The 25,229-nt window shown below is 44.8% G+C and overlaps 1 protein-coding gene across 4 annotated transcripts; it reads right to left on the bottom strand.

Annotated features, from left to right (window-relative positions):
• Positions 1-5,147: 5,147 nt before the first annotated feature.
• On the bottom strand, positions 5,148-16,064 carry SPTSSB (serine palmitoyltransferase small subunit B). Of its 4 annotated transcripts, none has more exons than XM_074592572.1 (3): positions 15,926-16,017; positions 10,778-10,852; positions 5,148-6,661 (listed from the first exon to the last, which is right to left on the bottom strand). In XM_074592572.1, the coding sequence occupies exon 3, from the start codon at positions 6,628-6,630 to the stop codon at positions 6,388-6,390; it is 243 nt and encodes an 80-aa protein (XP_074448673.1). In that variant the 5' UTR covers positions 6,631-6,661; positions 10,778-10,852; positions 15,926-16,017; the 3' UTR covers positions 5,148-6,387. The 4 variants fall into 4 exon arrangements, with proteins under 4 accessions (XP_074448673.1, XP_074448674.1, XP_074448672.1 ...); XM_074592573.1 differs by lacking the exon at positions 15,926-16,017 and adding an exon at positions 15,842-15,882; XM_074592571.1 differs by lacking the exon at positions 10,778-10,852 and having other exon boundaries at positions 15,926-16,064.
• Positions 16,065-25,229: the final 9,165 nt, after the last annotated feature.

Raw genomic sequence — 25,229 nt, 5'->3', positions numbered from 1 at the left:
CCTGGTTCTTGGCTTTTTTTCTCTTGCCTGAGCATGTCTCAGCAGTAGGATACATATTTTGATGCAAAGGGTACACATGCATCTTTTAAATTTCACTTTAAAACCTAGACTAAACCTAGCTTTTGGTAATTGGGGGGGCTATAGCTTATATTAGGCCACATGAAGTAAATTCTACAGCCTATTTCTATCTCGGACCTTATTATCCGGGTGTAGAGGAGGGATCAGTTATCCTGGTGACAACTCTAGGACAGCCCCACTTTGGGGCTGACTGTACTGAAACACAAGAATCAGCAGTTTATCAGCTCTTAGCTGTCCTGATGTAGCAACTACTGAAAGCAGCCTCTGAAACAAGGGTGGAGCAGACACCAGTGATGACAAGTGGGAACTCTCGGAGTTAATTCTTACCTCACCTGTGAATCATAGCCTTACAGCTAGGGAGTTTCCATGTAAGTTGCCTGGAGATATTTTCATAACCTCGGCTCCTCAAATTCAGGCAAAATATTGCTTACGGTAAGGAATAAATATCTTAAGGACAAAATTGATCACTGAATTCAAAATTGAATGAAGGTGTCTTCATTTAGTTCAGGCTGAGTTTTCCTTCCTGTGTTTAAAGAAAGAGAGTAAAGAGGAGCCCATTTCATCCCGGCAGTCGCTGCTGGAGTCGTGGGACGAGCTCTGTGCTGTTGCTGTGCGCTCGGATCCAGCCTTCAGAGAACCTCAGGAATGTCACAGGCATCTGACCTCCTTTGTCAGCAGACAAACACTGATACTACACTGAATTTTCAGTTTCCTGAGGTTTAAGGAACATTTTGGTAGTTTCAAGTCCCTTGATTTCCTTGACTGCAACAAGTTGGTAGTGGGACTGCACGTTGAGCGAAGTTTGCTGATGATCTGTAGGAGTCTAGCTTTTCTGCTGACTCCCCAGTTTTTCAGTTTCTGATCAGGCTTGGCTTGGAGGGAAGTGCTGATGTGATCCAATTGAGGCACTTCAGGGCTTGTACTGGAAAATTCTCCAGGTAGCTGGAGAACTTCATGCAAGCTGAGAAACACCACATAATTTAGCTGGCAAAAGAGTGATTTGGTTTTTTTTCATCATGATTTTGTATCCTCTTTGTCTGACAGACCATCCCAGTATCTTTCTGGAAATTATGAGGAACCCACCTGGTTTTGGAAGTTTAGTAGGAGAGGGTGTGGGAATCTCACTGGGCCGGCAGGACAAAGTGGTGCATCCTTTTTCATGCAGTGTGCTGCATCTTGGGGCTTTGCTTTCCTCCACCTCTGAGGATCAATGTCTGCAGCAGAAACTTCTTCAAAGCAGGAGGGGTGTGAAACAACGGTCACTCACTGCTCATCCAACCCTTGATCCCACCTGAGGCAACAGCAGTGAAAGTCACTTTCCAAAGAGGGTGAATCAGGTACAGCCGCAGCTCCATGGGCAATGGCCATTGCTGCTGGTGGGGCTGTGGGGCAGGGAGAAGCAAGAAGCTGGTGTCTCATGCTCTCTTTTCCCTGAAGAAGGTAACCAATACTCCAGAAGGGAGAAAAGTGGCTATCTTTGTCAGGGTTTATCACTAAATTCTGCTGTTGGCAATACCTAGAGGCACACAGGGAGTCCAGATAAATGAATTGTTATCTTATCTTGGCTAGGAAGCTATCTGGAGTTACCAAATAGAGAGAAATGGGCTCCATGCAAAAAGCAGTTTGTGGTAGGATATCAGTAACATGCTGATATAGCTGCGGTTTGGTATTTTAGGAGTAAATAATTGAAATTACTTGGGTAGGGCCTGACTCGTGCACTGCGTGAAGGCAGCACCGCTTTTGGCGCAACGTTGGATGTTGGTCATTTTGTGTGATTATGAGAAAGTTCTTATAAGTTCAGTAATATCTGATTTGAAAATTAGCCTTTTCTGCTTTAATTTTCAAATGCTCAGCTTGGCACGCCGCCGCTTGTCCACGTCTCTGCCCCAGGGTGCAGTAATCCATCTGCGAGAGTCGGCCCAATTTTGGCAGACGCATTCTGGTGCTACGCAAGTGTGATTTGCAGTTTGTATGGTTCTGCTGGCTGTTACTACACCCTGCTGTACTTCTTTTATGATGTCTTAAATAGTTTTGGGTTTTTGTTTTCCCTAGCTACTAAGTAATTAGGGAAATTAAACTCTAGAAACGGAGCATTGTCTTGGTAAGAGGTGAAGGGAGACGGACACAGCGTATTGTATTCACAGTGCTCCTTGGTATGTGCATGCTGGGCAGGGCTAATTCTGCATGTGCAAGAAGACCAGGACAACACCTGGCCGTTGCAGTAGTGCAGCAGAAACTTCCTACCACAGGGATTAGAATGATTTGCCTTTACACACCATTTTTATTTGTAGGCTAGTTTCAAAGAGGTGTCTCTGTGGAGGCACATTTCTCATGCATTGTGGTTTTTGCATGTTATTGATGGATGATATCAGTTTGCTGTTTTGGAAGGTTTATCTAAAAGAGGGCTTTTATAAAAAAAGATTATTTAAAATATGTTAAAGACTATCTTTCACTTGATAAAAACTTTAGGGCCTTTTCCCCTTTAACCATAACTGTATGAATCATTGTAAGTGAAAACAATAACTTAATTTTTTTCACAGAATTTGCATGCAAAGCAAGAATCTTAAATTATGGCCAAATAACAGCAATAATAAAACTTCAGAAAAAAATTTATACTTGAACATCCTTCAGATTTCAAAAATTCATAAACATGGGGTCTCAGCTTTCAGGGAATTCCATGTAGATGAAGTCGGGCACTCAGATGATGACCCGTCTCTACAAGTGACTGGTGTGAACCCACGTGCCCTAAAGATGTGTAGGATAGGCAATGTCAGCGCTTCCCCACCAACCACCTTGGACTGTTTTGCTGGTCTTTTCTGGAAAGATCAAAAGAAGTGATGGAAATAGAGGTTTCTCTTTCTTCTATTGAGTAAGCAGTCAGGCAGGAGCCACTGTAAGACTGTGGGGATATGAAAAAGACTGGGAATATCACACTTCAAATAAATTAGCGCTACGTTTAGTCACTGCTCGTGTGAGTTTAGCTGGCAGCCGATCATCAGAGACGTCTGTATCCCACTGATGGCCCGCCGAGCCATAAACTGCTGCTCCCCTATTTCAAGCTCTGCATTTTAATTCATGTGATAAAAGGAGTGCACCAAAATAACTTAGAAATAAGACTGCTAGTTGGGCACAGTCACTGGTCGCGATGCTGATCCCTGTGTTCCCTGTGCAAGACCACCACTAAGGAAAAGGTCCCTGCAAAGCTTTTTTTAATAGTCTTGGGTGAAGGCTGCCTGGAGGGGCTTCAGGAAGAAGCTTCTGGGGGTTCATGGTCTGGACATGTGCATGTGTAGTCGCCCTTGGTAATGGATTTGGGAGGTGATCCATGAAATTGGCCAGGAAATCTTTACAGCAGGATAAATGCTAGCTTTGATTAAATGAAATTAAGAAAATGAATTTTAAACAAGGGAAGTATGGTGCTGGCCAGCTGCGTCCAAAAATTTTTCAGCGCTTAATTTAATGATGTATTTGAACTTTCAGGGTGAATGCAACTGGAACTGGTTCATCTCCTTTTCTGCTTTTGTTTCATTTATCACTGTTGCATTGTTGGTTCTGTTTACTCTTAACATAGTCCTTTCATTTGATTTTTTTGGTGTAAAACCTTCCAGCTGCTGTGCTCAGCCTGAACTACAATTAGCGTAGGGTAATAATGGAGCAATTAACTACAATTAACATGGAGTAATAATGAAGCAGGAGGAATGAGTGCCCTGCCAAGGTGTTTTATAAAGAGCCCAACACTATACTCTTCACAACGGAGTTGTTGCCCATATGCTGTACGTACCGAGCCGTATGCTGGTGTTACTGGCAGCTCTCTGAAATGTGACCCTCCTCCTGTGGCTTGTAGCTGTTGCAGCAAATGGTGCTTCCATGTTAATATGCAGATGTAATCCAATTAAAACCTCTTTCCATTGTGTATGAATGGCTTCATCTACAGGCAAGAGGATTTCAAAACTGGAGCGGGGTTTCCTGAGCTGTGTGGTATGGTCTCAAGCTGTGGAAAGTGGTGTCCCACCTCTTTTTTCTTTCAGCTGGGGAAAAAAAATTCTCTTCACTGCTATGTGCCAAAAATGCTTTGAAATCTCCTGCTGGAACCCACTAATTTTGAATATTAAGTAGCTAGAGTTATTTCAGCTTTTCTAGTAGAAAGGAGAAGTGAAAAGGATTGGAAAAATCTCAAAAGTGGTTTTAGCACAGAGAGGTTACTTTCAGCTGCCTCCTTTCTGGTGAATACCTCTTGCTCAAAAACTTTAAATTTATTAACGAAGCTGAAGAACACACACAAAAAAAGTGTTTTCACTTAAGTGAGGCTGCAGGGACCCTCCCAAAGAGAAACTGCTGTTTTCCTCCATCTTCTGAGCACCTCCCGCAGAGCTAAACAAAGATAACAGGAATAATAAGGAAGAGAAATGCTTTACAAGAATCCCACCATGAGAAGCCAGTGGAAATTCCCTCTTCCTGAACAAAGCTGTTTGCTTGTTCTGTTTGCTTTAAGTTAAATGTTTAAATAGCAACATTACATCTGGGTGTGTGTTCCTTGAGATACGAGACCCAGCCTTTGCATACCTACAAGAGTGTCTTTCCTCGTACTCCTAGAAGCAAGTCATTTGTGTGTGATGCCATTGGGAATGAATAACCTTTCTGAGAAATTAAAAAATAAGATGTTATTGGAAACAGCATTGATGAGGAGATGCCACGGCATTTACATCATCACACTATCAGTTAAAAAGTAGAATCTTTTGAGTATAGGATATTGGGAAGTATTTTTGGTTCAAGCACCAACTTGCTAGGCAGAGCAGGATCTTCAATGAAGTTTCCGGGTTTTTTTCTTCTTTTTTTTTTTTTTTTTTTCCCTCCCCTGTAACCAGAGAGAGGAGGGATTTTGGGCCGGGGCACTAATGATGATGGACACGGCAGTCCGCACATGGATCCATCTACATGGCTCTGAAACCTTGCCCCAAAACATTCGCAACAAAATAGTCTGTCTGACATGGTGTCAGCCTGGCCCACACACATCCAGGATATTTACGAACAAATAGAAAACACCTGAAGAGCCGAGTCATGCACTGAAATGTTGATTATGAAGAATAAAATTTTATTTTTTTCTGAAAAAAACTACATACACATGTTCAGATCTGTTCAACCTTCAAAACATGTCTTAGTTTCCAAACAAACAGTGTTCTTTTAAGCATGCAGGACCCCACTGCAGCTTGATAAAGAAGAGAGAGTTTTAATCCTATAACTGTGCAAACATCATTTGAAAGCTATTTACATTTTGCATCTCTCACTTCTAATAACAGTAGCATCAGCTCTTAGATACATGCACTGTATAGCTATAACTTACGGTTTGGCATTGACATTTGATTTAGGTATAGAGTGAAAACCAAACAAACCTTCCATTGTTCAAGAAACTCCTCACAGGCAATTACAATAAATCTCATTTATTCATTATAAAGGAGATCTCTTTAAGCACTCAGACTTCCCTGCAGTTATTAAAATATTACTTCCACTCTATTTTCTGGATCATCTTCCTCTGGTGCAGACGTGCACTTTCCTTGCTTTGGTGAATGGGAGCAGAAAGAAACGATGTCTCAGTTTTTATCAAAGGCGGCAGGAAACAGCACTGAAACAGAGCTAGTTCTCTCTCTTTCTGTCATTTTCAGTAAACTACAAGATTACCCATAGTATGTTTTTTTTTACTATCTTAGACCATCTAAACTCAGAGGCAGCAACTTAGATGCAAAAGGCTGGATTCAAGTTCATACTCCTGCTACTTTCTCTGGTAATTTACTTTTCTGGCCATTAAAAAGTCAGTAACCAGATGGATACTAGTCAGTACTCAAATCACGCTGTGTTACACTCATCTCCGGATATTCTCTAACCTGGCTCAAAGCAGGCATGGTATGTTTTGCCACTGCACGCTGTTGGCAGACCTTCTTTGTGTATAATGAGCGTAGTACCCCTCTTCACAGCCATCATAAACAGTCCTTGCTGTTTCATACATGCCCGTGTGATGAAATTAAGGTGCTGAAAAGTGGGAGCCTGTTGAATATTAGGGAAACGTGGCATTCCAGGTGATGTGTTTCATTATCACACAGCAAAAGCTGGCCTGTGTTTTATATAACGGGGACTGTGCAGCCAGGAGTCAGTGCATTATTCTGGTTTTCAGCTATGGTAATCGAGCAAGCCGTGTTTTGTAAGAGAAAATGGTATTTTCATAACCGCAAAACTACTTCAGAATAAATACACAAAATTGAAGAAGACATTGCATGTCATGAGTTGCAAGAGCTTCTAATCACTACCCGGGCAAGTTCAGTTCACAATGGAAACTGTGCTTTCAGGGTGGCCTCCAAATATCTGGGAGAAAAACTCAAAAGCCAGGCGGACATGGATGGGGACGAAGACGTAAGCCGTGTACACCACCATAGCGAAAACAGTCACAGTGATGGTGTGGAACATGGACTGCTCCCAGGGCTCCAGCACATAGCTGCAAGTGATCAGTAGGTACTGGTAGTACAGCCAATAGATATAGTCCTTCACGCGCTTAATATCCATCTTCAGCTTTCAGTGATTTCGAGAAGATGACCTGTAATGATAGAGAAGCCTGGATTACAGCTGCAGTGGAAAGAAAGACCTGGAACTAAAACATGATGCGGTGGCCATCATTTCAAGTTTGATACCACATATAATTGTATTTTATAAAATAAAGTTCAATCAGAAATTAAAGCGCCAGTGCCATCACCAGCCTCTGCTGCCCTGGAGCAGCGGAAAACAATCTTTAGCTCTATCAACTGCTGCTTGCAGTTATTGAGGCTGTATCGGTTGGGCACTCTCAATTCCTACGTTCTGATTGTGAATCTGTTTTGCTGTTCATTCTGCATTAGGAATTAAAACCACATTAGCTTACAAACGCACAGGGTTCACGTGGAAGTCAGGGAGATATGCATTTAAAAGGGAAGGCTTTGGGCCAGCTTCCATGAATGTGGATGGCAGACTCGTATGCTCTGGAATAAAGATGAGATTAAAAGAACTGCTCTGTACAAACTCCTCTGCTTACTTCTGATAATAATTTTTATTAGCCTGCAATTGTTGGGAATAAAGAAAAGACAAGCTATGAAAGGGAGGGAAAAAAGTAATCTCAAATAGCATAAGAAGTTTTTTCAGCTCGTTCCAAAGAAATAAGATACATTACAGATTAAAAGGATATTTAATAGAAGTTACAAGTCTGGGAAAGATTTTCCTCGCAGGTAATACCTTTATGCATTCATTGTTCCCGTCTCCACACAGAAAGGAGAATGGCTGAGCAAGTATTGACTAAGAAATGGGTTTTGCCTTCCCCTGTTTTTTGTTAAAATTGCTTTTCAGTATTTTAAATAATCTTTAAATTCAGGCTAAAAACATCTACTTAGAGAAAACACAGAGACAGAATGATAAGCAACTGTACGAGGCTTCACGGAGGGACTCCTTTGTTTTGGGTGTTGAGTTTAAGGACCAGCTCAGCTCACAGTAAAAGGGAATATAGCAGATTTTAGTCCTGCAGGAAAACCTTCCAATGTATCATTTTATTCTATACTGCTGTCGCCTAAAATGCCTGGAATGGAGATGCTTGGACATGTCACATCCCTCCAGTGTTGTGTTTGGGGCAACAGAAATTTTCTGTCCCTCAAGGCAACAAATACTAAGGTAGGACTGGAAAATTTATAGCCTGTGATTAAAATAATGATGGGCCACTGGTATAGGCCAAATATATTACAATATTCAGTGGTTTACTGCCTCTGGAGGCTGTACAGTAAATTCTGGTGGTATGTGGGTATTTACTGAAGGGAAGACAAATTACCAAGGAAAAGGATTCCTGGTTTGTTTTGTAACAGCTTTACTTTGGTTACTGATGTGTAAAATTTTTGTCTGGTGGATGCACTGTTAAAATGCACACACCTTGACGGATCGTATTTCTCCATCTTTCTTCCCTGAGGTCACCGGTACTGCCTGTTGTTAAGGTTCAACATTCCTGTATTAAGTTGAAAATGGAGCATCCTGCCAGACCAGCTTACACCTTGCCATCTGGAGATGCTCTAAGGTAGATTTTTATCCCTTCTTCTTTGGGAAGGCAACAACTGTAGGCTTACCTCAAGCATGACAGACTGTTTGGTTGAACTGTCACTCCAGATGCCTGTCCAATGCTGTTGATAAGGAACCTGACTGTCTTTGCTCCCCCTCCTTCATCCATGTGCTGGTTTCTCTCCTGGTGTTTCTCCTCCCATCCCTCAGCTTCCTGTCCAGACCTCCTTGCATCTGTTCCCCAGTTGCCCCTCAACTCTCAACACCCCCATGAATGCAACCTCTTTGGTGGCAACAAGTGCAGTGAAACTGTAGACACTGTACATTAAAAAAGGGAGGGAGGCTTCTTTGCGTTAACAGATTTTTATGCAGAAAAATTTCTGTACTTGACCCATCACCCACCCAGCCTTTACTTTCCACCAGCCCCTCTTCTTCTGCATCCTCCAACCATCAGTACTTTCCACAACATATTTTTCCCTCCTCCTCCCAAAGCAGTCTTTTTCCTTCAGTTCCATCTTCCCTGTATCGCCTAGACTACATTTCCTAGACTGAGGCCGCCTACGATGCTTTGGGGGGGCAGATCACTTCCATTTTAAGTCTAGCAGTGATTGTCTTTGCTGTTAACAGCTTTACTTGCATGGGTGCAGGCTGGAGAGAAAGGCCACCCCTGGTTTCTGTCCTGGTATGAATGGAAGATGATTCCTTTCAGATAAATTATTTTAAGGCAGAACTCAAGAGAGGCCTTAAAGCCTTGTAAATATTGCAAAGCCTGTCATAAAAATGGCACAGCTGGCAAACTGTGACTCAGTGGGAGCCAAAAGTGTCTCTATTTATACCTTCTGCAAGAAGGGCAGCATTTTTGAATGAAGAGGTTAAGCCCTTTCCTATACATTTGAAAAGAAAATGATAAGGGCCCTCTCATAGTATCTAGGATTATGGTATTTACACTGGGGTTATGCCCGTGCTAGTTAAACTCATACCTTTCTTGGGTAAATATCTGTTAAGTCTGACTGCTGCACGGAGAAACTGCGAGGCTGGAGTGCTTGCTGTGGGTGTTCATGAGGTTATGAGAGTGGTGCTGCAGTGGTTTTGAGGGGAGAAATCCCAGGCTACTGGAGCTTTCTGCCCACAGCAGCACATACACTCGCATATCTCAATACAGAGCTGCTATAAGGAAAAGCCAGAAACAGGGAAAAAAAAATCCCCAGGCTGATTTTAGTGATATTAGACCAGTCTACCAGGCTGCAGACTCACCACTGTCACTTACTAGACATTGCTGTCTTGGAGGGATACATAAATAAAGTATGAAGTAATTAAAATAAGGAGCAGACCTGTGATTTATACCAAAGACCCTGTTGCACTTTCTCCAGCCTGGGGACTGTGTTTTCATTCAGCTTGGTCACCAAGTCCTAGCAGCCAGCCTGTGCTTCTTCAGGTCTTCCAGTTCACAGCAGAGGGGAATAACCCCATCCCCAGGCACTGAGACACACCTGCAGTGGGACTCCCTGGGCTACCAGCAAGAATGCAAGCTATCTTAATGCACAAGCTGCGCGGTCTCCAAATGAATGATAGAGGTTGAGATAAGTAAAAGACAAACAGTCAAATTACAGTCTCTGTCCTCACCGCTAACACACTTCCACTGCATTTAATCTACCCAGAGACTTTCTCCGCTAGCAGGATTGTCTTGGAAATGCAGCCAACATGAAGGGCATCTTGGGATAATGCAATTCTAGATGCATAATTTATAAAAGGAAAACATAGGCGGGAAGGAAAAAAAAGCCATCTTAAACCATCTGCTCAGTCAATGAGATACAAGAATCCACTGTGTTACTGTGACATGGATACCTTTTCTGAATGTACCCCATTTACATTAATTCAGGGCTAGTTTTAAGCATTAGAAATTGCCCAAAGTTCCACACCTCTGGAGGTCTCAGGCGGCCTCCTTACCACCAGGCCAATTACCTTGTAGCAATAATCAAAGGGAACAGCTGATCACTAAACAAACAGGAACTCTTGAGGCTAAAAATTCTGTATTTTAGACAGGACTTGTCCTAGAGAGGCTTCCACTTGTATTTTAAGCATTACTGTGGCATTAATGTAATAAAAACCAATCAGCTGGCACTCTGAGTTGACAGGGCCCTACATTATTAGCTCATCAGTTCCCAATATTATAGTAGGACATAATTTGCTATTATGCAATTTTAACTTGGAGCTCATTTATCTACAAATTTCAATTTAAGTATTTGATTGTGTTGTGGAAATGCCTTCCTGTTTGGAGGCCATAAGACTGTTACAACCAGCTATGAATAAAATGAATAGAATTCAGTTTCTAAAGCCATTAAGCAATATTCAAATTATTTTCAGCAATTTCACCTCCAAGCAAAAATAGCAAGAAGAGAAACCTGTAAAGCAGCTTTTATTGTTTTAAGTGGCAACCTGATTTTCTTGCTTGTTAACAGATGTCTCTGATTAGGGCAGCTGAAAAGATAAATCATCATCAAATAAAAAATAATCCCAGGTTTCATTTAAGAGCATGCCTAATATAAAAAAAAAACCCAAACCCCAACACAAACCCAAACAACTTAGTTCCCAGTGTCGGAGCTAGTGTTTGGAGTTGTAATCTGAAGATGTGAGTGTTACGTACATTACTATATAGTTTCTGCTTTGAGCAACAGGGTGGCTGGACAGCACCTGGCAAAATGCACCTGCTGCGAAATTCCTGTGGAAAGAAACAAACATTCTTGTAGGGGAACTCGGATAGACTGGTTTCCAAAGAATGCTTGAAGAACACCTTACACCCTCAGCAGGAGAGTTTGGCTGAGTTACACATACAGAGAAAAAGGGTTTCCACCATAAATTTATCTAGAGTGGGGAAAAACAAACCCTGGCTGTAGATAGCCCCATAGTCATTGAACAGGTGGTATCTCAGGCTTTGAATGTAAAGTAGGGCCATGTGTTACAAACAAGGTAGGGAGGAAAAGCAAGCAAGCAATCAAACCATCCCCAAAATGCAAATATTTAATTGGCTAAAAATTGGCCATTTGCTAAATAATGGCTGTGATAGCACAGAAGCAAGAGTGAGTTGGTTTTGCAGAATCCTAAGGGATTGCAGTCATGCTGAAGCTTAAGTAAAATCCTGCCACGGGCCCCTGACCCCTATTTGGTCTCACATGCAACATGTAGGCTCCAAATGGCAGGTGTCACAAGGCAAAGTGCAATAATTATTTTAAAGTTGTCTGATATGCAAATAATTTTAGCTATTAGAAGAGGAATGGGTAGTCATTCCCCTTGGGTATTGCAATAGAAGTCCTTTCCACAAGTTACTTATCTGTAATTGTTCTTACTTATTTGTAGTTTTACTGTGTTAGATGGGTTTGTTCTGCTGTTACTCAGAATATCCTGACTTATCCAAGGCACCAGTCTTGTCCCTGTTAATGTAACATAACTCTGGGATGAAACCACTGATTTTATGTAGACTGACATTTCTGAAAATGCAAACTAGAACAAAGGGAGTCACGTTCCCAGTCCATCATGCGTTTGCTTTAATATGTTTTATTCAGTGAGCACCAAGCACAGTGTATAAGGTATGAGATACAGGTCCAGTGGACCAGTAGTTAGGAAGAAATCAGGAAGAAATTTAGATGACGCAGCAGTTAAAATTGTGCAGGGAATCTGAATGCCAGCATTTCCCGGGGACACCATCTCAGTCTGTTCCTCTATTGCATTTGTTCTGCTCAGTTCCCCATACGCAGCGTGACCCGTGGCGATATAGCATCGGCTCAGCCTAGAAAGCTGCCTATTACCTACCGACAAGCAGAACCCTCAGGTTACTGTAGTACTTACACATGGATGTTTAAACGTACCCTAAAGCTTGTTTTCACAGGGAGATAATGCCAGACAAAGAACGTGAATGAGTACAGCAGCAATAATCCCAGCATAGCTCCCACTACGGACAATTATGCACCATTAAAAATGTCTTTACATATAGATTTCAATCAAGAACCCCCCTCCTCTAATTCTGGAGTAAAAATGCACAGCAGCAGCGAGGCCATCTCTGTTTTCTCTTCCTCAGCATTCGTCTTCCTGAATCAGCATCTCATTGCATGCTTGGCCATACATTACTGCCAGCTACTGTGCTACAGGAATTGTAAACTCTTCTTATATACATGTTCCCGCCAACATCCATGCAACACCAGAACGAAGTTCAGAGATGGTAAAATTTTATTGCTGTAAATGACTCGGATGTTTTGCATGCAGGTGAAGATGCTCCCACTGCACCTATAGGTTTGTTTGGAAAAAAAAATAAATCTTCCAGGAGTGGAAAAATACTTCAGGCATGGGAACAGTAAGGCAGAAAAGGCAATGGCATTTTCAGCCAGGTTTATGCTTTACCATGCTCAGAAGAAGGAATTCCAGCATCTTCTAAATCTGTCCACACTAACCCTCCTTTCCTGCCGACCTTAGTGGTAGCACATAGGTGCTGTTTTCTTTCTTTTAAATGGAAAAAGTTCCATAATGCATACGAGACCTAGGAATCTAACAAACACCTTTCGCAGTTGACAAAAAGACTTACTTCTACCTACAGTAGATTCAAAGGCGACAGCAAAATGCTCACTGAGTGGCAGTGCCACGGCTACATGAAATCCAACCCAGACTTCCTCATCTCTAGCTCTGAATACAAACCTAGTCCTCATGTACTCCTTCACCAGCTCTTCAATAATACCTTGCTCCCAAGCATTGGTTTGGTGCTACAGTTTAGCTGCATGGACACATCTGTAACTGGAGCAAATGGATTCTTGTCAGGCTATCTTTCCACCTGGACTGCAGTATACCCAGATGATTTCTGAAATACTATTTGCTCCTTCAGTCAAGTTCAGTACACAGATGGAGTGCATCATGGCCTGCAACACTGCGGGAAGTAATTTTAAATGCGATATATAAGCTGCTGACCCTCAAGAGAGGGGAGGATGATCTGCAGATCCCATAGGGATCTCATTTGGAGAGAGGGTCCCAACCATTCAAGTGACAGTGCAGCAGTTAATGTTTGGACTGATTTCATGCCTTAACTACTCCCTGAAAACTATAGGCTGCTCCTAGCAAAACACACTTAAAAATAAATCAGCTCCTCCTGGCTTTGAAGCCTGGCTGATTTATTGGCACACTCTCCTTTCTCTGCACTCAAGCACAGAGGAAGAAGATGATGCAGCTTCCCTATAACAAAAACATTCTTAGAGCAGCTCTGTCCCATTTTCTTCCAAGGCCAAATTAATTTTTCAAAGAATTTTCTGTTCTTCCCTCCTCTGAAGCTTCCTCAGTCGTGTTCTTATATAACTAGATTCTTCTTATAGTTTATGTACAAACCCCTTCCTTTCCAGCTTTCTCTGGGCTGAGCATGTTCTGAGCTCTAAGTCCTGCCCCTGTGATGGGACTTGCACATTGGAGCAGAACTGGCCTTTGGTGATAAGCTCTGCCAGAGAAGACTGGTAAATTGGCAAGTTGAAATCTCAGGGCAAGCTTTCCCTGTATTTTCAGTGTAAGCATAGTTTATGCACGTGGTTTTGAACAGAGCTGATTCCCAAGCAAGACATCAAACCCATCACTAGAGACCAGCACCAGGTTTATATTGCAAGTACTTAAAAATTGAGAGGTCTTGAACTGTTCCAGGAGGTATCTTCGAGGGGTTTTGTCTTTGCTCTTGGTTACAAGCCTTAGTTCTCTAAGACTTTTCAGATTTGGGACATCAGCTAGGTCCTTCAAGGGGACTTTAAAGTTCAGAAGGTTGTGTAAACACATCATGCTATAAACAAAATAGCTAAGATGTTTGGGCTCTATGAAAAGATTTACTTTCAAATGTAGTTGTTATTTTATTCAGACTTCTTTGTTTTGCTCTGAGTCATTTCTGAAGCAGCTGGAAATAATAGCTAGTCTTGGATTATATGTAATATGAGAAGGTGAATACTGTCATAGTCATGACAGGTATTAGTGGAAAACAGGTACCAAACTCTTGTGCAAGTGCATCTCCTTTGAGATCTAATGAAAGGAAGCAGTGTTGCACCATGACGGGTTATCGGTCTAAAAGGGGAAAAGAAAAATTAAGTGAGACATTTGCAACAGATAAGAAATAGAAAGGGAAATTCACATTTTTCACAGAAACAGATTTAACCCCACAGATGCAGTAAGGAACAACTTCCTTCGCAGACCACTTCATCCCTATGATCAGTTTTGAACACAGAAAACTATTGATATAGGAGGATATCCCTCAAATGTGGGGAGAGCAAAGCCACACTCGATTTTTGGTGGGGAGAACACAAGAAATACTCCTGTTCAGCTGGGCAAGACAAGGCTCTTCAAAGTTGCAACAAGCCACTGTGCCAGTTTCCCCTGAAAAGTGGTAGGGGCTGGGTTATGTTGTGTTGGCTTCTTCCCCCCTCCATCAGCCAGGTGGAACACCTGAGTCTTGGTGCCATTCACTACATCACATGTCCTGGACACTTTTTGGGCACAGGGGTGATGGAGTAAGTATTCCCACAGCCCTGAGCTGCTCTCCAGGCATCCTTTCACCATATCTCCCATTGCTCCTGGATGAACAACATACACACTCTGTGCAGAGCTTCCCGACATTTCTCTGTCAAAACCATACCACCTAGAAGTCACTCCAAGGACATGCAGAATCACGCTCAAGACATAGTTATTTTTGCCATACTCACGATGTTCATAAGCAAAAGATAAACAAGGACCCCAAATCCTACAGCATTTTAAAATACACAGTCCAAGAAGTACCACGTGTGCTGATTAAGTGGGGTAGTAGCATTTGTTACAGGGATTCTCCTGTACACTATCCCATCTCCACTTATACAGCAGGGAGGTACTCCATGCTGAAGGACTACTGGAAGCAACCAGCAACTCTAAGAAAGCCAAAGAGCCAAAACCTGCAAACAATGAACATTGCCACCACAATGGTATGAGTAGCACCTTCACCTTCTCTCCTCCACCCCTACCCATCTACTTCAACTTTTTTACTTATGGAATCATAGAATGGTCTGGGTTGGAAGAGGCCTTAAAGACCATCTAGTTCCAAGCCCCTGCCCTGGGCAGGGCCACCTCCCACCAGACCAGGTTGCTCCAAGCCCCATCCAGCCTGGCCTTGAACCCCTCCAGGGATGGGGCAGCCACAGCTTCTCTGGGCAACATGGACCAGGGGCTCACCACCCTCACAGTCAAGAATTTCTTCATGATATCTAATCTAGGTCTCCCCTCTTCCAGTCTGAAGCCCTTAGGCAGGCTATCTTCCCAACAGCTGCACCAGCAACACCACCTGGAAATCCCTGACTGCGGGTCTACAGCAGCAACAAGTCCAGAGAGACCTTGCTGAAGGCTGTAGGTCCTTCTGCAACACCACCAGCCACCCTGAGGAAGACACGCAGAGCAAATCCTGGAGGCTTTACCGCTGCCGTCCCTGCTCCAAGGCCTTCGCTCCGCGGCTCCTTCCCGACCCGCCGATGGCAGCGCAGAGTACGCGGCTCCGCTCGGCCAAGGTCACCGGTCCGTTGGTTCGGGGGAGCCGCGGGACGGCGCTTCCGCCGCGATGCCCTTGGCCGAGCGGAGCAGGGGCTGACCCCCGGTACCGGGCCGTGCAGGGGGTGGGGGGGTGGCCCCGCCGCCACAGCAAAACCGGACCCCGCGCTCCCCGGCACGGCGCCTCCCTCACCTCCGCTCCGCGGGATGCCGCGCACCGCACCGCGCCGCGCACCGCCGTTCTCCCAGCCCGCCGCCGCCGAGCTTAAATACCTACCCGCCCTGCTCCGCGCCCCACCGGCCGCGGCCGCGCCGGGGGCCGGTCCGCGCCGCTCCGCGCCCCTCCGCGCCGTCCCGCCCCGCCCCGCCCCGTTGCCGCAGCCGCTGCGCGCCTCCGGCTGCTCTGCTCGGGTTTGCAGCGCGGTCCCGCGGCGGGGAGCTGGCGGGGGGAGGAAGGGGAGAGCGGCGCCAGGCTCGGGGAAACCCGTGGGATTTAGCGGGGTGTCACCGCCGGGACGGTGACATCCCGCTAAACATCACCGCGACGTTTAAGGTTTCCCTGCGATCCTGCGTCTATAGGCGGCATCGGTTTAACGCACTTGCGTAATGCACTTCGTCTCCTCTCTGCAGGGAGCAGCGGCGCTCCGGTGAACCTCTGCCAACCCTCCCCTGGACATCTGGCACTGAACCGGCTTTTACTTAGTTAATGCTTTATGTTCTACCCATACTTTGTAATATATAAGCTTGTAATAGAGTTTATAACGTAGCTGGGGGAGGCTGGGTGCACGAAGGGGTGCCCGGGGGCGCTGGCAGGTGCCTGGGAGCTCCCCAGGTCGAAGGGGCTGAGTGGGAAAGACCTACACACTGCGATGTGCTGCAGCACGGCGGTGAGAAACCAGTGTTATGGGTGTGTAGAGAGGGAAATGGTGATAACGTATCAGATGAGGTGTTTCCAGAAAAGAAAGATATGGATGGACAAGTACTTACAAGACTTTATCTGAAATCCCATGAAATACTACGTCACACTGCTAACCACGAGGCTTAGGTTTCCTTAGTTTATTCTGCCCCGATATAAAAAAAACATGATTTAGTGTCCTGCTCGCAACTAAAGAGCTACTTAAGAAGTTAACTTTGCAGTGTGAGAACTAAAAGTAACAGAAATGCCTTGTTCACTGTTTTACCCTCAGGCCACACGATGCCAGGTGCAATCTCATTCACTAAGCAAAGCAATCGCAGAGACCTGGTCTTGACAGGCTGATCCTATTTCTCAGCATTCAAAACAGTTACTATGCGCCACTAATTAAGTGGTAAACAAGTGGCATTAAGAAAGGGTGGGTTTTGTCTTGTGTTCTTTCATTAAAGGTTATGGGTTTTGCTCTGGGACATGGCCAAAAGGTGGCGGCTTTTGCTTTGGGGCCAGCAGGGTAGCACTTCTTGAGATGAGGCATCCCTGGATCCCTCCTGGTGACCTCTCCAAAATGAGTTGTGTCAGTGTAGCGTCTGGACCCAAAACCTCGCACTGGGACAGCAGCAAAATGAACAGCTCGTGAAGAATGAGCAAGTTCCTTGCCGGGTACCTCGGCATGAGCCAGCATCCCGTTTGCATGGACACATCAAATGAAGCTTATAGGGTGTGCTGGCTCTGAGCGCAGTGTGACAGACTCCGTGAAACATCTGTGCTTTTCAGTGGAGCTGGGTGGCTCCAGGCACTGCCATGTGGGCCTCCTGCGTATCGTTTGGATGTGCTGCCAGCCTAGATCCGAATTTCTGCAGAGCTGGGCATGGCTGGTTGTTGTGCTCTGCCCTGAGCTGTTGAAGGAGCATGGAAGCAGCTGTTGCACAAAACCCTGCTGTAAGAACGGCCTAAGTCAGGCCCACCAGGCCATTGGGACATGCTGCAACTTTTATGTGCAGCAGGAGATACAGAGAAACTCCCATTGCCTTTGGGGGCAAAAATCCTTAACTTCAGCCTCCTGGGTTTGAAAATTAGGGTGTTGCAAATGTTGTCCAGGTGCAGGTGGGAGCAGGGCTGTCGCTGGTGCCACGTCCTTGCCCTGTGTGGCAACGGGCACCTCCCACAGCCGAAGGTTGGCTGAAGTTGCCCAAGTACCATTAGGAGGGACCATCCCCAAAGAGCTTGGGAGCCCATGGGTGTAGCATGGTGTGCCTGTCCTCAGCCATGGCACTGAGCCACCTGGGGACCTGTCCCTCTCCCTGCCTGCCCCTCTTGGGTCCACGTCCCCTTTCGTGGCAGAGGGATAAGCTGGGCTGAGGGAGTCATCAGATAAAAAATAAGTTTATTTTGCCAGTGACTCTCCGTACCACAGAGGCGAGAGCAAATGACAAGGGGTGGTACGGGAATGTGGCTGATGAAGCAGCGCTATGAGGGTTTGACCACAGCCTGTTTGGCTGTAGGCACCGAGGTCTGTTTGGCTCGTGGCTGTGCTCACATGGCAGAAGAAGCCAGAAGCACACACACCCCAAAGGCAGTGGGTACCACAGCGAACCTGGAGGCTGGAGCCAGCCACGTGGTGGTGTTCTCACATTTATGAGTAGAGCTGATTTTTAGAAGTAGGTGTGAGCTGTGAGACAAAGAGCTTGTGTTGGTAAATTGCCGACTTTTCTGTACAACAAGCTGCCTCTTAAAGATGTGCCTTTGTGGGGGAACTGAAGTTTGCACATTCTCTGCAGCTGTGCAGTGGTTTTTTCAGCTCATTGCTTCACTCTGCCAGAGGTGACTGTCACCACAGCTCTGCCTGCAAAGCTGGTCATGGCTGTGTCTGCCTGAAGCTGCTGGGTCAATGGGGACCTCCCTGCACAGAGGGGTGGCTCGTCCTCAGCACGCAGCAGCGGGACCTGGGGCCACTGTGTCACTGTTCTGGCACCGGCTGGTGTCTTCGGAACCACAGAAGGCCATAAAGGAATGCGAAGTGTTTCAAGGGCCAGATGTAACTGCTGGAATTAAGGTTGTTCTTTTAATATTTGAACACATTTTAATGCTGCTTTAAAAATGCTCTTTCCTCAATTAATGTCTTTAAAAGGCAGTTACACAAGCAAAGCTACACCGGCGGCACAGAGGCAATCAGGATGTGACACTTTCGTCCCCAGCTCACACAGCGAGAACAGTGCCTCTTTCTTCTGCTGCTGTTTTTATAGATGTTGACTGCAGAACTGATGCTTGCTTGGTCTTTGATGTTAAAATATACTTATGCAGAGGCTTTGTTTTAAATTTACAAGTAGTTGCACCCCTTTCTAGCTTGAAGCAGATCTCTCATCGGTCCTGGAGTACTGCATGAGCCTGCATTGGGTCTGTGTGTGCAGCTTAGCTTGGTAAAATACTTGGTGCCCGAGCGTCAGGTGCGTGAAATGGTAAGAGTGCTTTTGCCAGTGATCTGGCAGTGGGTGGGTATCACACCAATCCTGTAAAAACACTTGCAAAAGCATTCTGGTTATCAGAGCGCTTGCTCCACACAACAGCTTTAGCTTTAGCTATTGATAGAGTATTTCTCCAAAAGGAGTTTACAAATAACTTTCCCACAGCCTCATTATCACCCCGATGATCTGTTACTCTCTTGCTTCACTCCGGTTGGAATTAGGTGGACTTGCCAATTTATAGAAGATGAAGGCGTATATGAATGGTTCACACTTGTCTTTTGAACACACTATCTAATCGGATGGAGAAGGATTTGCCTTACAATGGATTACAGATTTGCTGATAATCAAGTGTTGTTTTCCTTAAGACAAGACAGGGCTGCAGGGTGTTTCAAGGGCTGGTGTTTCCAGAGGGAGAAACCTCACCAAGGAGGATGGTTAGAACTGCCTCCTGATTGAATTCAGGATTAATAACTCTTGCGTGAGAAGTAGGACAGGATTTAATCTAAAGGAGGCAGTGGTTTGATTTATCAAGCGTTGCTGCTGAAAGAGGAAAGGCTTTTTCCCTTCACCCGCTGTTTCTCCCTGAGCTGCCCGCTCCTGTCCGTCTCCTCCCCTCACTGACCCAGGAGAAGCCTGCTGGCTTGCACCTTGGAAGAAATGAAAAGCAAAGCAATGAAACAGGAACAAAAAGAAAGTGAGGGGAAAAAAAAGGAAACGAAAAGTTAACTTTTCTACTAGACTAGCTGGAACAGCCAGGGTTTGAAAGGGAGAGAGCTCATGTGGTCAAATAAATACATTTTAAAAAGAAGCTAAACCCCTTGCCAGCAGTGTGAGGTGCTGATGCACCAGGTTCGGGTGCTCCCTCTTCCGTGTTTGCCCCTCTCTGCAGGAGATGCCGGTGTCAGTGCAATGGCTGCAGAGCCGTGTTGGGACGTGGGTGGGTTTGCTTGGCCTGGCTGCGATGTGCGTCCCCCCGCCCTCATCCCTCGCAGTTACCAGCACAGCCGCTGCTGCAGGATGGCATTAGGGCCATGGAGGCCCTTCTGTTCCTGAGCCAAGGAGCCGAAAACTCTCCCAATGCCTTAAAAACAGGCCTATAGAATAGATGTGTAACAGTGATAAGCGAGGCTCAGCCATCACGTTCCTTGGGGTTGCCATCCCCTTGCTCCAGACCTGCTCGAACCTCAGGCTTCTCCAAGAGTCTTGTGCTTGTCATGGTAAAAGTCATACCAAAGTTGTTACTTCTATAAAGTGTTTAAAAATATGGCAGTTTGTTTCCTTGTCTCCCCAGGGGTTGGTGCTCTGGAAGATCTGTTCCCTTCCTTCTTTCACCGCTGGGGATTTGTGTTAATTATTACTGAGGATTTCAGTGCTGGCTTTCACTCCTGCAGGAAACATCCAGATTACCCCCTTGAGACAGGAATAAAATCACTTACCTGCCATAAAGGCTAACATAACATTTGTAAAGTCAAAACTATAGTCTTTGAATATTTCATGAGTCTTTAGGCTCTGTCACACCCTGCTGCGGAAACACTTGCCAACAGGCAAGTTTTCTTTCCAGCTGGGGTCAGCGGGTGGCTAGATTGCACACCAGAGCAGGCTTTGCTGTCCAGGTGCGTTTCCATCCCGTGTCCTTCTGCTAGCTCCTGCAGCTTGCCTTTGCCCACGTGACTTGGATTCAACACGTGGATGTTGAATTTGTGCAGGTGCTTTGGTGTCTTCCGTAGCAGTTGCGTTCTCCCCAGGGAGCACCGTTCTGTGACCTGACCCCATGGCTGCGCATTCCCGCTGCATTCCTGCTGCATTGCTGCTGCCTGCGGGCACAGAGCTTTCTGCAGTGCCCGTGCCCCTTGTCTTCTGCTGATTATTTCACTCACATGTGAAGGCTTCATCCATCCTGGAAGGTAAACCAGCGGGCTGTGAGGCTGCTCATTAGAGATTAAGGCGACTCTTTGAGGGCAGAAAAGGATGAATGTTCTAAAAATAAAGACCTTAATTTGTTAGCTGTCTGTGTTTGTGTCATAGTCAGTGTGTGCGTTGGGTATTTGCAAGCTTTGAATGTCAAATATTTACTAAGTCATGTCAAAGTCCCACTGTGCTGCTTTTATTAACTCCACTACGTAGTCTGCACCTGTCTTCTGCAGATGGTAGATCTTCCGTCTCTCGAGCAAGGTCTGAAATTTCACTTTCTGTCAGGTAGTCTTACTTTGGATAAGTATATTTTAACTTTAAGTGCAGGAGGAAAATAACTGCGGGGTCCTCTGAAGGCCTGGTTACCTGAGCAAACCTAAGGATGTTCTTCTAAAACGAAAAAAACAACAGGCCCAAACTCTTTTCTTTTTGCAATAGTAAGATATCTGGACATTTTTTTTCAGATCTTGTCTAGCTAGTCAGGCTGTCTTGACTGATGGAAGAAAAACTTCCAGAGTAAGCGTAAGGCTTGGTTTGTCTGAGTTTGCAGAATATTCCTGTAAAACATCCTTAAGCTGGGATGCTGGGCTGGGCTGACGCTCTGGCTAAACCTTTGATTATTATCCTAATCTGGTGTAACTCTTCTGTGGTCCTGTTGGAAGTCACAGACTGATCTCCTGACAAAACTGCCTTTAAAGTCAACCTGTCAAATTAGAGAACAACGTTTTATCTAATTATAGGGCAGACTGGATAAAGTAATCACCTCTTCAGGGGTGTTGTGTGGCAACTATTTGGCAGTGATTAACTCTCCACTTGCCTTAGCTGAACAGCAGGTAGGGTCTATAGCTTCTGTTTTGGGAATTAGTGTTAGCGCAAAGGTGCCTGTAAGGCAGGAAAGGCTGGGCAGACGCTGGCTGGTGGGGCAGTGGTGGCAGCAGTGGTCAGGTCTGATCCTGCCTCATGGTGCAGTTCCTTTTCGATTTTGTGCAAGGTTGGACCTGTGATCTGATGTCGGAAATGGTATTCAGTGAGAAACTGCTTATACATTGCGTAAAGCAAATTCGTGATTATTTATATGCAGCCTATCAACTGGTGTTCTGGGTAAATTCCAGTTGGGGTAAATCTGCCTGTACCCCAGCTAGAGCAGGAGGTGGGTGGCATTCTGAGATCAGGTACAACAAGTAATTAGAAGGTGAAGGATTAATCAACTTTGAGTACAAGGGCTGGGCGGGATCTATTATCCTGCGTGAGTCAGATCTTCACGTTGCTCTCTGCTCCTGATGTGTCCCTTTGACGATATTAAATTGCTACAGCCAGTTTAATGGTCTGTATAAGCAAGTGTGTGATTTCTTGTTATAATTGTAATATTGTTTTTGGCCTGTGGAAGACCTGAACATACTCACATCCTCATTCAGATATCAGGTGTGAATATTTGTGCTTATGGATTAAAAATGCCTTTTTCGGTGTTACTGGAAAATTTGTTTCATTGACATACCTACTTGCTACAGAGCTTATTCATTTGAATAATGATAAGGACAAAACAGAAGGAGGAGTGAATGTGAATCAAATCAGTATCATTTTTGGATGAATATTCCCAAGTAGGTCTAGTTATTGCAAAATTATTTATTTCTTCTTAGCAGAGTGGCTCATCTATGAGATCTTGATTTCTGATAGGCAAAGCTGCTGTAAGCTTCAGCCAGGGATGTTCATACGTCCAAGACACAATCCATTTCTCTTCCCACATCTGCTGGATGATTGTACTATTACCTAACTTCATCCAGTGGGTAGACAGTGACCTACGGCTGTGGTAGTGGATGCGTGGTTTGCTCCTATAACCGCTTCCTGGGTGTTTTAGAGAACAATGAAGTTGCTCTGGGAGTTTAAAGTTTCCCTCTAGAGAAGGCGGCTGTGGTGGTCTGGAAGGAATCGCCCACTGAACGGCACTGCCAGCCAGTTTTGCGGCAGCTCTGGGTTGCACCCAGTTGTTGGAGAAGGCTTTAACCTTCATTTTAAAAACATGCAATTTCATCCACTATCTGTTTCATCTCTTTATGCTCTTTCACAATGCTGCATGAGTATACCCAGCCTTGTGATTAATCTTACTCATTCTGATACCAGTTTGCCATGGGAAATTTTCTTAAAATGAGCAATTTTTACCAGTAGGTGGGTTTTTTTTGTTCCTTTCTTTTTTATTTGTTTGTTTTCCCCTATATACATTGACCGTACAGATTCAGCCTTTATTATTGCTCCCAATGGAAACAAGTTTGAAAAGTGTAGGTCTCTCAGATACCTGATTTTTCATGTTTTATCTATTAATCACATGTACTCAGTGTTCAGTAATTCCCTTTTTATGTGGAGGCTGTTGGTAAATTATTCCAGGAAGACGTTTGTTGTTTCCTGTTGTGCTTGTCCTGGCTGGAGCAGGATGCTCAGGATGCACAGGGGTCTGTGGGGGTGATTAAGGCTTAGGGCCGGGATGTTTGTACTTCTTTGAATGGTGCGGGCTGTGAGAGCATCCTTGGCAGGGCTGTTGGGAGCACTTGGAGTGCCCTCTTGTGATGAGCCTCTGGCTGAAGCAGCAGTTCTCCACATTTTCTGAAACCTCTTTATCCTTCTCCATCCCACCTTCTGCCCCATCATCCCTGTTTCTTCACAGCTGCACCTGCCAACGTGGAAACCCTCTTCTTTGTCTCTCAGTTCTTGTAAAAATATGCTACATTTCACCACGATGTCTGGCATATGGCAAAGCTTGTCACTACATTTGGAGTCCAAACCAGACTCTGTCACCTCCTTGCAAACAGCAGCTACTGCCGTAGAAATTCTTCCCACTGAGGCGTGTTTGGTTCTTTCTTCCTTTTCAAGGCCTGCTATGAGAGATGGAAAGGAAGTTGCTCTGCTCCTGCTCTATCAGAAGATCTAAAAAATACCGTGTGTTTATTTATAATTATAATTTAGTGTTATTCTACATTCCCTTGTATCGTTCCCGCTGCTGGATGAGGTGCAGAGGAGGTGGAGAGGTTTGTGCAGTGGCTCCTCTCAGGGGACCTTCAGAGGAAATCAGGATAAATGAGTGCGGGAGAAAGACGGATGGTGGTTTGGTGGGTGGGAAAGTAACCCTGCAGAGCATGATAAACTCTCACTTATGAAAGTCCCGTAACACACCTGTGGCGGAGACAGAAGATGCTTTTACAGCCCAATGTTGGCAACTGCAGCCACCCCACAGGAGACCCTGGATGGCTACGTTTTTTGGGAGATGCAAACCTGATGTGCATCTCACTGCCTCTGCAGCTCATCTCTGAGCATGCTGAGGTGTGAAATGAGCCCCAAACCACCATGTTCTTCTCACACAGCCTCTCGCCTCTTCTTAAATGGGGAGTTGTGTTTCTAGGAGAGTTAATTTGCACCTTGTGTGAGTATTAGGTGTCTGTTCCAAAGAAATCAGTGGGAATCTTTCCTCTGACTTTAGTGTTGATCCAAAGTCCCTTGCATCTAGTTTGTGTGTCAGAAAAAATAATTCTCTCTCTCTCTGTGCTGTTTAATTTTGTAAATACTATACACTCCCAACAAGTTTTGAGTCTAGCAAACACACAGGCAGTTTTGTTCCCAGATTTTTTGCTTCCTATCGGGATTTTAAGGTTGCAGCATGTGACTCTTTAAAACACTGCAACTTTGTTCTGTAGCACTGCTTAATTACAAGTCATGTATTTGCCAAAGCAAAGAAGAATTTGGGTTAAAGGAAAATAGTCATTTCCATTTCCTTATTACCAACGGGTGTTGCAATACCTCCCGATGTAAAATTACCTGCAAAGGAGTCTGCGTCACTGTGTGTCGACACAGTGCCACAGAGGAGCAGGACAAGATTCTCTGCTGAATAAAATTTGCCATTGTGGAGGTCTATAAGCCCTTTGTCTCATAAGATGCTTATTAACTTGGGTAGTTTCGGGCTGACTGGATTTCACAGTATTAAAATAGATAATGATTGCAGTGTTTATTATGGAATAATAAGCTTAGGACAAAAGCTTTTGCTAATGCAAAGTGCTTTGCCGTGGACAAGCTGTGTCTGACAGGGAGACATTGCCATCTCTTGGGCAGGTGCGGCTAGAACGTAGACTTTGTTTAAGAGCTACAATAATTAAAAGCCTGGTAGCGTAGCTGAGGACTAGGAAAGGGCTGAGTCTGTCACTGAGTCCTGTTTCCTTGTATTTTAGTTGATGCTGTTTGTACGTATACACCTTAGTACTGGCAAGGGCACAATCAGAAATCAGAAACACAGCTTGTTATCTCTCTGTAAAGCT

This window comes from Larus michahellis, chromosome 6 (assembly GCF_964199755.1).
Source record: "Larus michahellis chromosome 6, bLarMic1.1, whole genome shotgun sequence".
NCBI classification, from domain to species: Eukaryota; Metazoa; Chordata; class Aves; order Charadriiformes; family Laridae; genus Larus; species Larus michahellis.
Note: the sequence above shows the minus strand (reverse complement) of the source record. Positions and strands in the feature narration are given on the sequence as shown.